Source organism: Myotis davidii, unplaced genomic scaffold, assembly GCF_000327345.1.
Source record: "Myotis davidii unplaced genomic scaffold, ASM32734v1 scaffold6, whole genome shotgun sequence".
Taxonomy (NCBI): Eukaryota; Metazoa; Chordata; class Mammalia; order Chiroptera; family Vespertilionidae; genus Myotis; species Myotis davidii.
This window is the reverse complement of record NW_006383011.1, coordinates 16,573,526-16,589,558: the sequence shown is the minus strand read 5'-3', so window position 1 is coordinate 16,589,558 and position 16,033 is coordinate 16,573,526. Positions and strand designations below refer to the sequence as shown.

General features: G+C 35.7%; 1 protein-coding gene across 3 annotated transcripts in view; it reads right to left on the bottom strand.

The window, feature by feature from the left end:
* Positions 1-16,033, bottom strand: part of SRBD1 (S1 RNA binding domain 1) — a 165,613-nt gene that overhangs the window by 23,610 nt on the left and 125,970 nt on the right. For 2 of the 3 annotated variants that reach the window (XM_006778638.2, XM_015557949.1), the window contains 3 exons: positions 10,730-10,836; positions 9,331-9,507; positions 5,206-5,388 (listed from right to left, as the gene is read on the bottom strand). In XM_006778638.2, coding sequence (XP_006778701.1) covers positions 5,206-5,388; positions 9,331-9,507; positions 10,730-10,836 — 467 coding nt within the window. The remainder of the gene's footprint in view (positions 1-5,205; positions 5,389-9,330; positions 9,508-10,729; positions 10,837-16,033) is intronic. The other variant, XM_006778639.2, reaches the window with a different exon arrangement.

Below are 16,033 nucleotides of genomic sequence, written 5' to 3'. Positions count from 1 at the left end.
TTGTGCACCTATGGATGAGGACAGTGGGTGGGGAGTGAGGGCGGAGGGTGGGGCGGGAACTGGGAGGAGGGGAGGTATGGGGGGGAAAAGAGGAACAAATGTAATAATCTGAACAATAAAGATTTAATAAAAAAAAATTAAACATCTATTTCAAAAACACAGTATTACAAGTAGAAATAAAAGGTAAACTAGAAAAAAATTCAGGCCATATAACAAACCACTTCAACATCTAATAGGTAATCCCTACATGTAAGTCCTTATAAACAACAAAAATAGTAAAACGAGAGAGAGATACTTTTTTTAAATGACTAACTTAGGTTACAAAATATCATCTCAATTTTCTATAATGTGAATGTAAGAGAGAAAACTATATATATAAAAAATAAAAAGACTTAATGGCTTCAGATGTTGGTGTTTTTCTGAGAGTGACATTATAGGTAGGATGGCATTAAAGTCGTTCATGTTCTTATTGGCTTTCTGTTATAACTAAAATTGAAACCTACTGCAATAAAACTGACCTTCACAACACTGAAGGCAAACCAATGACCTAATATCCCTAATGGCCTTTTGTTCTCTAGGAAGATACTTATGTAACACTACAGGAAGTATGAATTACCTATGTTGAGAGACGTCTACACCAAGTATACCTGAAAGCCAGAAATTACTACCATAGTTCCAAAGTGGATAATGAGGATGGTAAGCTTAATTAGATAAATTACCAGTTTTGTCTCTGTGTAGAAGAAATTTCTCATGAAACAGGGTATAAGTAGTACCCTGCTTTTGAGAGACAAGGCTACTCCCAAAGGAAGCATATAAAGGGGTGAAGTCACTGGTAGGGCTTTTATGCTCCACAAGCAGAAACTGGCTCATGTGAAAATTGGCAGAAAAGTCCTGTCTGACTGGAGAAATTAAAGATTTCTCAGGCTTGAACATGGCTGGTGGCATTATAAATCAGTATGTTACTTGGCAATGAATAGCAAGAGTCACATAAACTTTCAAACCCTTTGGCAGAGTTATTTCACTTCTAGGAATCCACCATAAAGATCACTACTAGTACTACTATTACTAAATTACAATTCAATCACACGATTTAGCCTTTAAAAAAAGAAATATTCAGAAACAAAAAATTGTGCTTATATCAGAAAGAAAATAGAAAAAACCATCTTCAGAAACAACAAACCCTAAAAATACAATTACTATAATGCAGTGGTTCTCAACCTTCTGGCCCTTTAAATACAGTTCCTCATGTGACCCAACCATAAAATTATTTTTGTTGCTACTTCATAACTGTAATGTTGCTACTGTTATGAATTGTAATGTAAATATCTGATATGCAGGATGGTCTTAGGTGACCCCTGTGAAAGGTCATTCGACTGCCAAAGGGGTCGCAACCCACAGGTTGAGAACCGCTGTTATAATGTGAGACCACAAATTTTTTATATTAATAAAATCAGAACATGTGCTGAAAGATTCAGAGCATGACAAGGATGTCCACTCTCACCATTCCTAATCAACACAGTACTGATGGTGCTGACCATTGCAATAGGCAGGAAAAAATAAATAAAAAGCCTGATGATTAAAAATAAAAAGAAGTAAAGATTTTATCTACTTGCTGACAACGTAATTGCTTATATAGGAAAACTTAAAGAATCTACAAACATCTACTAGAACTAGTAAATGAATTTAGCAAGGATGCAGGATACAAATTTACTATAAAGATTGTCTTTTTACTATTAGCAGCAAAATTTAAAAATTCCATTTACAAAAGTGTTGAAAAATATAAATACATTTAATAAATTATATGCAAGACCTGCAACTGGAAACTAAAAAACATTGTGGAGAGAAATGAAAGACCTAAATAAAAAGACATAATAAACTTGGGGTAAAAAGACTTAATATTAGGATGATATCAACTATCCCTAAATTCACCTACAGACTCAATGAATCATAATCATAATCCCACCAGATTTTTTTTGTTTTGTTTTTTAATGAACATTGACAATCTCATTCTAAAATTTATAGTAAAACACAAATAACCTAGAATATTCGGAGTAATATTTAACAAGAACAAAGTTAATGTAGAGGGCCCCCTGCCAGGGAAGACACATGGGCATGCTCCTTAAACTATTGTCAGCTGAACCCAAGGTGAGTGACTGGCAGAGCGGAGCCTTGGTTACACAGCTAACCAAAATGGCGATGTGTTCTTAGCACTGACTCTTATCTTTGCAGCCCAGGTGCTGGGGAGTGGGTCTTTGAGATGTAGACCCAGCCAAGCACCAGAAATGAATAGGACTCTCCTCCCTCTGACTGGCCCCGCCCTGTGGGAGGGGCCCTGAGGTGGAGCCGAGACTGCTCGTCACGCCCACCAGACGGCCCCGCCCAGAACTGATGTAACTTCCTGGTATTTAGGTATAAATTAAACATGTGATTCCGATGCTGGGCCCCCTGTCTGTCCCTCCATCAGAGGGCAGAAGCCCACCCAGACCCAGCTTTTTCTATTTCTGTGTCTTGTCTCTCATTTCTTTCTCAATCCCAAGCGCCTCTACTCAAATAACCGGTTCGCTCTCTTTCTCTTTCGGCACTGGTCACGGGAAGAGAGAATGTACCCCCATAAGTTAAATGACTTGTACTATCTGACTTGAAAACTTACCTTAAAGTTACAGTAATCAAGATAGTGTGTTATTTATTTATTTATTTTAAAATATATTTTATTGATTTTTCACAGAGAGGAAGGGAGAGAGATAGAGACAGCTAGAAACATCGATGAGGGAGAAACATCGATCAGCTGCCTCCTGCACATCCACCACCGGGGATGTGCCGGCAACCCAGGTACATGCCCTTGACCGGAATCGAACCCGGGACCTCTCAGTCCGCAGGCTGACGCTCTATCACTGAGCCAAACCGGTTTCGGCAAGATAGTGTGTTATTAAGAAACAGATCAATGAAACAGAACAGAGAGCCAGAAATTGGCCCACCCACTCAAGGCAGTCATTTGATTTTCAACAAAGTCACCAAAGCAATGGGTAAGGCAAGTTTTGTTGTTGCTGTTTTTCAACGATGGTGCTGGAATAACAATGTTCATAATGAAGAAAGAAAATGAGCCTTAACCCCTACTTCAAGCATACACAAAATGTAATTTCAGATGATCTAAATGTAAAAGCTAAAGCCATCAAGCTTTTAGAGGAAAATACTAAATACATTCACGACCTAAGGTAGGCAAAGGTTTCTTACACTAGACTTAAAAAGAGGTAACAACTATTTAAAAATTGCTAAATAAAACATCAAAATTAAAACAAAACTTCTGCTCATAAAAAGATACCAACAAGAAAATAAAAAGGTAAGCCCGAAACTAGGACAAAATGTGAAGCATACATTTTTTATAACTCCCACAACTCAATAATACAAAAATATTTTTATAACTCCCACAACTCAATAATACAAAGAAAAACAATTCAATTGGAAAATGGCTAAATGATATGAACAGATAGTTCACAAAGGAAGATACACAAATGGCTAACAAGTACATGAGAAAGTGCTCAATGTCATCTGGGAATTGCAAATCAAACCCACCAAGAAATACTACTACACACACACTAGGATGGCTAAAATTAAAAAGACTAACATCAAGTGATGGCCAAACTACCAAGTAACCAGAACTCTTTAAGAATTACTGGTGGGAGTGTGAAATGGTACAACTACATTGCAGTAAAGTCTGGGAGCTAAGGAAAAGGAAACATTCATCTACCTTATGATCCGGAAAATCCTGTCCTAAGTATTTTTCCAAGATAAATGGAAACAAATGTCAATAACAACAGTGGAAGTGGGCAAATTTCCTTTAATAAGGGGAATAAACTGTGGCAGATTCATGGTATTGTTTAGACGAAGTTTTAGAAGAAGCAAACTAATCGCCGGCAGAGAAAAGTCAGAACATGTGGTTAGCTCTTACAGACTGGGCAGAGATTGTCTGGGAAGAGGTACAAGGGAACCTTTTAGGACAATGGCAAATTTTTTTTTATCTTGATAGTGGTTTGGGTTACATAGATACAACTATTTATTTGCTAAAATTCAGCTAACGTCCACTTGCAATTTAACTGTGTGAATTTTACCTCAAACACACACACACACACACACACACACACACACACACACTGCTAAGAATGATAGAATTTTAGTTAATAATATGCATGCTGAAGCATTAGTTAAAGTATATTGATATCTGAAACTTGCTCTTAAAATAACAAAAAGAATAAGATGGACAAATAGATGGATAGATAAGTAGAAAAACAGGCACGATAAACTATAAAATCTAGGTGTGGGTATATAGGAATTCTTTGTAAAAAAATGTTTAACTTTTGTGTATGTTTAAAATTAATAATAAAATGATGGGAGAAAAACAAGTACCACTGTTTTGATGTTTGATAAAATATTATTTTTTACTGCTTTTGTTCTATTTTCTAAGTTCTCTACAATGTGTTATATAGCCTATAATTTTAAACATTTTTTAAAGAAAGCAAACCAAGTACATTTATCAAACATCAGTTATGTCAAAATAAGTTTAAAAATCTCACTTTGGAGTCAACCAAAGTTAAAGTATTCACTATTTTTAAGCCCACGGTCACTTAACTCACTAAAAACAAACTATTGTTACGTAGCAAGTCACTGTTTCTGAACTAAAATTTGTTGAACTAATCGAATGTGATAGTAAAAATTTTTTCTTTTAATGCCTTACCCCACTCCCCACCCCCATATCATTCTGTGTTAATGTATGCTCTTTAAAAGTACATCATTTCTGAGAGTCTGTAATGACCAAGCTGGGCAATATTTCTTAAGAAATCTGAGTGTTGGCTGTTTACTTTCAAAAGGGCTTTATCTTTAGATAAGCATGAGCTTTAAGCCAGGTGCTAGTCATTTGTGTCTTGTTAATTTCCAAAACAAACAGAGAGAGTGCCATGCAATTTCCATTACACACACTTCCCCATTAGTACCAGGGTTTATTGGCTTGACACTGCTCCAGGAATAATGGTTTCATTCCTCACTGAAATAAAATAATGTGCCACATAACTCAGCAATGCGGAACTTCTGAAAAATGTTGTCATGTTAAACATGGTCATATATTTAAAGTCCCCATTATACCAAAACAAAGGCCATTTGCTGTAGAGAACTTACACTGGGCATGGAGAATTCTCACATGGGCCTCAGACTTACCTCATGGCTATGTTATATGACTCCGGATGAATACAAGTTTGGTCCAAAGGATCTGGCTTCAGTACAACATTTGCTGCGGTTTTGCTCTTCTTCTTGCCCGGCTTCTCACTTGTGACCTCAACACCTGCTGGAGATGTCACGGCAGCTCTCTGACTTGAGCCTGCAGATTCAGTGTGCTGACTACTGTAAGCATTTGAAACAAGGGGTGGGGGACACGGTGAGGGTTGGGTAGAAAAGAAAAGAAGCACTCATTAAAAATGTGCGTATTTATCTCTCTGCCAAACACAAACAGCAACCAGATTCTGACCATTCACTTCACAGAAATTACCACTTATTTGTTTAAACACTGTCAATAGGATTTTCTGTTACCTAAAGCCAAAAGCATTCTTAACTAATTCAGCCTGTATAGCTGGCATTCTAGAAGAGAAAGGAGAATGGAGAGAAATAAATAAGAAGGAGGGAAAGGAGAAGGAAAAGATGATTTCCGAGAGCAGAGGAAAAATACAAATCCTCAAATTAAAAGAACCTACTGAGTACAAAATAGGATAAATTGAAAAAGACTCATATTTGACACAGTGTAGAAAAGCTTCAGAATATGATTTTATAAATCAAAAGAGAAAAATAAAACAGATTTCTTCAATAGGAACTAGAATCTGACCAGTATCAAATTTCTCACTGACAAACAGCAGAAGCCAGAACACAATGGTGCAATATCTTGTTTTAAGAGAAAATAATTTTGAATCTAGAATCATATACCCAGCCAAACTAGCATTTTTTTAAAGTCATTTTCAGACATGTAAGAAATAAAGTGTAACCCACATAATATATCCTCTCTGAAAAGGATTCCAGCAAAAACAATGAGTTAAAAAAAATGTTAATGTGGGCTACAAGAAATAGTAAGAACAAAAACCATATAAACTTACTAAGTTAGATAATTTTTCATGAGTAACATACAAAAGGACAGTCTGGCCGAAACCGGTTTGGCTCAGTGGATAGAGCGTCAGCCTGCGGACTGAAAGGTCCCAGGTTTGATTCCGCTCAAGGGTATGTACCTTGGTTGCGGCACATCCTCAGTGGGGAGTGTGCAGGAGGCAGCTGGTCGATGTTTCTCTCTCATCGATGTTTCTAACTCTCTACTCTCTCCTTTCCTCTCTGTAAAAACTCAATAAAATATATTTTAAAAAAAATAAAAGGACAGTCTGAAACTAAAATCCCAGGTCATCTCACCCCAGGATGTAGAGGAAAAGTAGAAGGTTGGGGAAGACCCTAAGGTTCTGGTTTGCTTCAGAAGGACGGAGACACCAGAGGTCAGTCCAAATTAACTTCAAATACAATTCCCAAAAGAATAAAATATATTCAACATGAAATCACTAAGGGGAGATAAAAAATGAGTAGAAAACAAGGAGAAAACTTGTTAAGTGGGAAATCCAATGAACAGCATAAAAGGAAAATAAGAAAAAGCATGATGAAGAGAAAATAGAGGATGGAAAATTAAGTCCAAACAAAGCAATAAATACAATACATTTAATTACATTAATAAATAATTGAGCAAAACCATCAAATATATGTGTTTACATGAGATACAGAAATTAATTGCCAGTAAAATTTGAAAGTATATCAAGCATGTTCCAAAAGGCAAATATAGCAACATAGACATCAAACAAAATAGATTTCCAAGCAAAAAATATTCAATGAGATAGAAAATTCCATTCTGAATAAAGGTATAACCTATCAGGAAGATACAACAGCCCGATCAACGTAGCTCAGTGGTTGAACGTCGATCTATGAACCAGGAGATCACATGTCCGGGTTGTGGGCTCAATCCCCAGTGTGGGGCATGCAGGCGGCAGCCAATCAATGATTCTCTCTCATCTTTGATGTTTCTATCTCTCTCTCTCCCTTCCTCTCTGAAATCAATAAAAAAAATATATTTTTTCAAAAAGATACAACAGTCATGAATCTTCAAGTACTTCATAATTAGTTGAAAAAAATGGAAAGTTTTAAAACAAATGTTCACCAACCGGACACTTATTAAACTACAGCCCATCCATAAATTAAATACTATGCAGACATTATTAAAAAATGATATAAATCTATAAGTAATATTTGTAAAGAGATCCAAGATATATTACTGAAACAAATAAAGCAAGTTTCAAGTAGCTGTATAGAATGATCTCTTCTATATGCATTTTAAAATAACACATATATATAAGCTTATATAAATAAACTTTTATTTTTAGAAGCATTATAAGAAACTATTTTAAAATAAGAGATTGCCCTTTACATTTTCTTCTATTTTTACTGTATGAATTTTCTAACCAAGTGTTCAAAAAACATAAACTAAGAAACATGTGATTATTTTATCCTCTTTTTGTTTTTTTCCCATTTCTGGCTTCTAGGTTTTGTGGTCTACTTAAAAGAACTTCCACCACTCCAATGTTCTGCATAATTTACGCATGTTTGCTTCTGGTACATTTACAGTTTCATATTTTCCATTTAAGTCTATGCTCCAACTGGAATTTATTGGATATCGGGTATGAGGTGGAACGACTTTCCCCCACACATACCAAATTCCTGCCAGTTGTCATAAAACCATTTATTTGATAACTAATCATTTTACCCACTATTTGAAACATCACCTTTATTATAAACTAAATTTCATGTGTGTGTTGTGGATTTCAGACTCTATTCTGGTCTATGTATTTCTACAACAAAAATAAATTGTTTAGTTAGTATAGATTTACATTGTATTGTACTATCCACTGGGGCTGGTTTTCCCTTAGTCTTTTCCAAAATAAAGATTATTTGTTCATATTACTTTTGCTATAATTTTGCCAAAGGAAAAAAAAAATGAACCAAGTGGTCCCAAGGTAGAAAATACATAAAAGCTATTATTTCATAAATGATGCTAAGAAGTTTACCCAATTTCTTTGCTTTTATGTTAACAGAATTAAAAAGCAAAAATTACCTCTTTATCAACAGAACAGGTAATTAATGCTTTGGTCAGTTTTCAGAGATAGAGGGAATGAGGAAGCCTAACCATGCTCAGGACAACAGCTGCCAATATGAACTGGCCATTGTGAAGTCTTCTTTGTCACTTCACCTTCTACCAGTCCTTCCCACTTAGGATGCTCCAGTCACTCTGGCCTGAGTTTCCTGAATACACCAACACTGGGCCTGCCTTGTGCACGTACTATTTACTTTTCCTTGTATGGCTGGCTCCTGGCTTCTGAATTTCTTGCTTTTTAAATTTTTTATTGTTAATTCTCTAAGGAGGATATTTTTCCATTGCTTTTCAAAGAGAGTGAGAAAGAGGAAGAGAGAGAGAGAGAGAGAGAGAGAGAGAGAGAGAGAGAGAGAGAGAGCACGGGGTGGGAGAGACACAGAGAGGTGGCGTTGGAAGTGCCTCCCGCATGTGACCCCAACCGGAAGCAGAGAGCCAATCAAGGTATGTGCCTCTGACCAGGAATCAAACCAAGAAAGACCCTTTCATGTACAGGCTGATGCACTAACCACTGAATACACCAGCCAGGACATGGCTCCTTAATTTTATTCAAAATTTGGCTCATATAACTTTTCAATGAATAACTCATATAAAGCAGTTGTGCTGCTTCCCAAAATAATGTTGTACCTCTCTAATTTTTATAACACTTACTATAGCTGATATTGTTTTTCTAGTTTATTTATTGTCTGTCTCACATATTAAAATTTAACTCCATAAAAACAGGGAATTTGTTGATTTTTTTCACTGCTGTATTCCCAGTGCCTAGCAAACATTAAACAGTCAACACATGTTGAGTGAAGAAATAAACAGACACGTAGAATTCATGCCAGGGAGTAGGATGGGTAACAGTAAGAAAGGAGGTTGATAACAGAATCAAAAGTTACACGTTAGCCCGGCCAGCGTGGCTCAGTGGTTGAGCGTCGACCTATGAACCAGGAGGACACAGGTTTAATTCCCAGTCAGGACCCATGTCTGGGTTGTGGGCTTGATCCCCCACGTGGGGCATGTAGGAGGCGGCCAATCAATGAATCTCTCTCATCATTGATATTTGTCTCTCTCTCCCTTCCTCTCTGATATCAATAATATATATATATTTTTAAAGTATACACATTAATAATCACCTGCACAATTTTCGAATATAATCCTGGTTAATTCTGATGAAGCCAGCACACTGCTGAAAAGATTTTGGCCCCAGTCCTTTCACTTTCTTCAGTTGTTCTCGGTTGATGAAGGGCCCATTTTTCTCTCGCCATTCAATAATATTTTTGGCTCGGTTGGCATTGAGTCCTGCAATATGCCTAGAAAAATAAACAAAAAGAGAAATAATAGTTCCAAGAGTACTTAAAGGAAAAGCTCTCATCTGAAAAGACCATGATATAAAACATTTGTATCATTAAAAAATTGCAATTGATTACGCATTGTCATATGTCTCTAAGTTTAATTAATAAAAAAAGGGAATTATACTGAAAGACAGAGAAAAAAAGAGTTGTCCAAGAGGAGGGAAGACGAACAGAATGCAAAATAATGACAAAGCTAGTAGAACCATAAAGATGCTGGTACACCGGTTAACACCCGTGCAAAAAAGAGGACTGTTCCCCGCAATATTTCTACAGTATTCACATTCCTTATCTTTCTGAGTCAAGTTGCAATTTTGCCTCTTGCATTTACTACAGTATTTTTTTTTCAGCCTGTTCTCATTTATGTAAAAGACTTGAACTATAGAAAGGTGCTTATCCATGAATATCATGGTTATTATAAAAACATAAAAACTATATAATTAGGTAGTTTGCTTCATGTTAATTAAAAGATTATTATTCAAGAGAATCTTAATTCTATTATAGAATTCCATATGTGGGATTATAAATGCTTATAGCTATGGTAGAAAAGCAACACCTCAAAATGGAAGGGGTATCTTCTGCTCTATCCGTTTCAAAGGAAAAGGGTCCAGATCTTTTCCAGAGTCCAGCATCTGGTGCTGCATCAGAAGACTGTGTAACAAATGCAAACTATGAAAAACGCAGCTCCTCCATAGCCCCAGAAAAAAAAAGACAAAGTATGTAAGATGTGATTATAGTGCCATGAAGATTTGATATGTTATTTGTGGAATCAAGGTAACAATATGGTAACCATAGCTTGAACCCTCAGAATTTATACTTTGGTTCCTGCCAACTTTGACAGATGTATGCAAGAGACTAAACTAGTGAAAAATATCTACTCTCGTGTGGTGAGAAACAGGTCCTTTCCATGTTAACCTTATTTAAATTCTATTAGCAAAACTACTGTGCTCAATGGCAACCATATGCTCTTCGCTTTAGATTTGCAGTATTAAAAATGATAATGGGAACTGTCACAATCCTTTTCTTAAACGATGTCTTCCCTTCTGACTAATTACCTAAAGCAATGTATGAACACACAGATTTTCTATACTTGACAACTTTACACATGTGTCCCTTTGGTCTAACTGGATAGCCAGTTAAACTCAAGATTCTGTGATCTTCATCCACAGATTTCTTGTCTCACCTTAACAAAACTTCTGAACAGATGTTAATATCGACTCCCACAAAGCTGACACATTCTTCTACAACACTGTCCAGTGTTGCCTTGAGTAAAGTCTGGGATACATCGTGCTGAAAAGACAAAAAATCAAGTATCAGTTGAAAATAAAATACATGAAATTCTCGGACTGTTCCATTACTTTGCCTGTACAGCTGGTTAACACACAGCATAGCAAATTTCATTTCTTTTAAACACAGTTAGCAGAGGTAATTAAGCTGAACTTAAGGAATCTGTGTTTTCTTTCTCTCTAAATTACTCATACACTTCCCTCAAATATAACAGCACCAACATTTATCCCTTTTCCAAAATTCTGCTAAGAGCAGTGGCTCTCAAGCGTTAGCATGCCATCAAAATCACCTGCAGGGGGCTTGTTACAACACAGGTTGCTGAGCCCCTCATCCAGAGTTTTTGATTTAGTAGGTCTAGGGCAGCAGTTCTCAACCTGTGGGTCACGACCCCTTTGGGGGTCGAACGACCCTTTCACAGGGGTCGCCTAAGACCATCGGAAAACACATATATAATCACATATTGTTTTTGTGATTAATCACTATGCTTTAATTATGTTCAGTTTGTAACAATGAAAATACATCCTGCATATCAAATATTTACATTACGATTCATAACAGTAGCAAAATTACAGTTATGAAGTAGCAACGAAAATAATTTTATGGTTGTGGGTCACCACAACATGAGGAACTGTATTAAAGGGTCGCGGCATTAGGAAGGTTGAGAACCACTGGTCTAGGGTGTAGTCTAACAATTTGCATCCTAACAAGCTGGCTCCAGGAGCTTACTTTGCAACACACTATCATTCACTTTCTGCTTTGCTGAAGTGTTATCTTCACTTGCATGTGTATTCCCTTAATTCTTCTTATAACTCAGTTCTTCTTATAACTATATACCAAGAGTTTGACAGTAATTCAAACTCCCATGTTTCAACAAATGGAAGATAATATTGCTTATAAGAAGCACCATTATTTTATATACCAGTAAGAAAAAACTCTACTATTGAACAAAGGTACAATGCTTTCCTATTCATTCCAATTTTTATTTTTTAAATATTAGAAGAGCTCTTTTAGACTTATTTAGAAAGTTTTATAACCATATATCATGCATAGATAAAAAAAATATATAAACAATCTAAGCTGGTTAAGGTAATTCTAAAATTTCTTCACATTCAACTTTTCTGAAGCATGTCTTTACTCAGAGATGTCCAAGTTTTCCACACAATATTTTCCTTTATGTTATCAAGAGCCTTGATAATGTAGCATTTCTTAAAAGAAAAATATTCTATAGTATCTGGGATTTTCTTTCAAGCTTCAGGTGTTCATTCTATAAGCTTTGATGATAGCCCCACCCTTTTAAAAAAATTTTAAAGATTTTTTTTTTGAGAGAGAAAAACATTATGAAGTTTCTTAAATGCTTTATTGTTAGATGGTTTATTGGCTAAAACAGTGAATTTCAAAAGTCATGTCTCCAGGATTAACAATCAAGTTCACAGAGAAAATACAGCACTATTTGTCATAGGGCCCATGGCAACTGTCGGACACCACTAAATGGAAGATGCATCCTGATTTGAAAGATGTGAACGTGCAAGAAAATGTGCATCTCAGAAGCGATGAAGTACAGTATTTGAAAGTACATATTTTTGACTAATTGAAACCAGATTACTACAATGAATAGTTCATAACATACTTGCTGTTATTCATAATTCTAAAATTGAAGATCCTCCTATTGTTCCCAGATAAGAAACTGGCAGTTAGCATACTTGTCTTTTTCCAGATATCTCAAGGAAACAAGGAGAGGCTTGACAACCTCAAACTCTCAGGAAGACAATATAGTAAACAGGGTGCCCAGGTATTGTGATTACATCATCCCTTCGTAAGCACAGAAGTTTTTGTTCTGAAGACTGAAGGGTGCAGGACTACTTTGTGTTGCAGAAATAACATAGTTGGTAACTATCCAGGCCACGGCTAAAATACTTTATTTTAAAAATCTAGTAAGCAAACGTAATTATGATAAAGTTCATAAAAAAAAAACCAAGACCTCACTGAGAATCTGATCATTCTTGAGCTACAGCTTTTAAGAAGCTGGATGGTCTTTCTTTATCTAAATAGATAAGAAACAGCGAAATGAAAAGGGGACTTAGAAACAAAAGTGAGGGCAAGGGCCGACGTAAAGGCAAGGACAACGACAGCAACAAGAAAAACTATCCGAGGAAAGAGACAAAACTAAACAAACAGGAAAAACGAAGAGTAATGGTTGGGAGCCAATAGGATGAAGACAAACAATTCCACATACTTCAAAGCACACGACATGCTTGAGATTCCTAAATGAGGAGCAGTCCCTGTAGCAGACAATCTTGGGTGCCTATCTCACCTCTCGCCTCTAACCCCCTTTCTCCTTCCATACAGAAGCCTGATTGTGTTTCCCCCATCCACCCCACTCTGTGAGGCCATGTGCTTTGGGAAAGCTGGCCCCATCTCCAGCAGATGATAATGACTGGTTAAAACCAGTGGTTTTCAAATTGAGGGTTGTGACCAATTAGTGGGTCATAAAGTTAATTTGGTGGCTTGCCACCAGCATAAAAAAAAAATCAGAAAGAAATAGAATAGACCACATAGAGCATGTTGTATATATCCTTAACATGGAAGAAACAGCACAATACATAATGCAGTCTACTGAGGCTATCATCTGAGAGGAATACATACATGAACCAGGAACATGTGTTTTGTTCACTGATATCTCATTTGATTTTCTGGTAAATGATGGTTATTTTGACCCCTGATTGATGGAGAGGCTAAAGGGCACATTTCAGAGTTATGAAGCAAGGTATCAAAAATATGTATGAAAAGTTTACCGTCTTTGGTAAAATGCTGATTCTTTCAATCAAGTTTAGTTACAAACTTTCAGTATATTTTGTGGAATGTATTGAGCATAACATTTTTCAATTTCAATTATTAGAAATTGTAATATAACTGAGTTAATACAAGTTGTCCTTAAAATAAATCAATTTAAACTTTGAAGGAAAAAAAAATGAAGTAAGCTAAACTACCAGATTTGGAAGTGTCAATAATGACAGACAAAATTGAGGGGAAAATGTTGACTCCAATCAGCAATCTTTCACTTGACTTGAGCCACATTTAAAATAAGCATGACATTAAAAATGATTTGACAAATATACAAAGCAATAAAAATGACAGACCCCAGAAATATTACTGATCATAATGTTCTCCTAGATGTCAATCTAAAACCTTCAAAATTAAGAACCAAATAAAAACACTTGGAACATCCATACCAGAATGACTAAAATGAAAAAAAGATGAAGAATACCAAGTATCGGTAAGAATGTGAAGAAACTGGAATGCTCAAAATATCAACATGATAAATGAATTTTAGTCAGATTTGCAAGGCAGTTAAATGGAGGATTTATCTCGTGTGGTAAAACACAACAATATAAAATCGAATCAGAGATATATTTGAAATGCATCATTATTCAATATAAATTACATTAGATAAACTGTAGAGAAATAAAAAATGAACAAATTCCCAGAAATTGTCAAAACCAACTCAAGAAGAAATAAGAAAATCTGAACAGACCTATAACAAGTAAAGAGGTTCATCAGTAATAAAAAATCTCCCAACCAAGAAAAGTATAGGATGAGAGACTTTCATTGATAAATTCTACCAAACATTTAAAGAAGAATTAACACTAATTCTTCTCAAACTCTTCTAGGAAATAAAAGGGCAGGCAACACTTTCTAACTCACTCCATGAGGCCAGTATAACCCTGATATCAAAGCCAGACAAAGATGCCAGAAAAACACACACACACACACACACACACTATAGACCAATATTCCTTATGAATATAGGTGCAAAAATCTTCAACAAAATACTAATAAACCAAATCCAACAGCATATTAAAGGGATTAAACACAATGACATACATATTATGCATTCAGTATATGTGAACTCAAGAACCAGAAACACCCTTTTTTCCACTGAAAAACAATCTCTCTTGGCATTTTTGAACTTTTAATTGTGCAATAACCTCAAATTTAGGAAAAAAAAAACCAAAACACCTTAAAGGGCAGTAAAAGTATTTCCTTATAGCCTCATTCAAATAAACACTCCAGTGTGTATTTCCAAATCCCAAGCACACTGTCTTCCATAACACTGTATAATAATTAAAATCAGGTAAGTTATCATTGATATATTACCTAATGCACATCCTTTACTCAGATTTCATCAACTGTTCCAATTCTACTATATAGCATTCCCTTCCCAGTCCAGAATTCATCCATGATCACACATAGCATTTACTTATCTTGTCCTTTTATACTCTGTGCTCAGCAGCTCTCAATAGGTTTCCCAGTGATTTCCAACTCCTGGCACTCCTGCACTTGCATAATCCCCCTGGCTCCTTGCACCTAGAATTCACTGACGATTCTTGTCTCTATCAATTATCACTAAGATTATTTTACATTCAAATGTCAAGTTGGGTGAAAAAGTAGTTTCAATCTTGACTCAATCACAATGTAAAAGAATAAGCTTAATAGTGTATTGTATGTGCTTAGTGTCCTCAGGTGTCCTAGACTGGGACATTCGTGTGCAGCTTATACCTATACTTCCAATTAAATCTTTCCTAATTCTTGTAAAAAAAAACAACCTTGTATTTAAATATAAATAAAACAGTATTTAGTTTTATCACAGATAAAGTATTTTCAGAAGTTTTGTTTGACATGTTTAATTGTATAAAGAGATATACACTTATACCGAACTATTTATGTGATACGTATAGCCATGGTATGAAATGTATCTTTTTATTTTATTGTATTTATTTTCTTTATTGATTAAGGTATTACATATGTGTCCTTATCTCCCCCCCTCCCCACTGATGCCCTCATCCCCTTGGTGTGTGTGTCCATCGGTTATGCTTATATGCATGCATACAAGTCCTTTGGTTGATCTCTCCCTCTTACCCCCATCCTCCCCTACCTTCTCTCTGGGGTTTGATGGTCTGATCGATGCTTTTCTCTCTCTGGATCTGTTTTTGTTCATCAGTTTATGTTGTTCATTTTATTCCATATATGAGTGAGATCATGAGATATTTATCTTTCTCCGACTGGTTTATTTCGCTTAGCATAATTTCATTTATTTTGCTTTAGGTCAATCCATGCTGTTGCAAATGGTAAGAGTTCCTTCTTTTTTACAAAGTAGTATTCCATTGTGTAGATGTACCACAGTTTTTAATCCATTCACCTG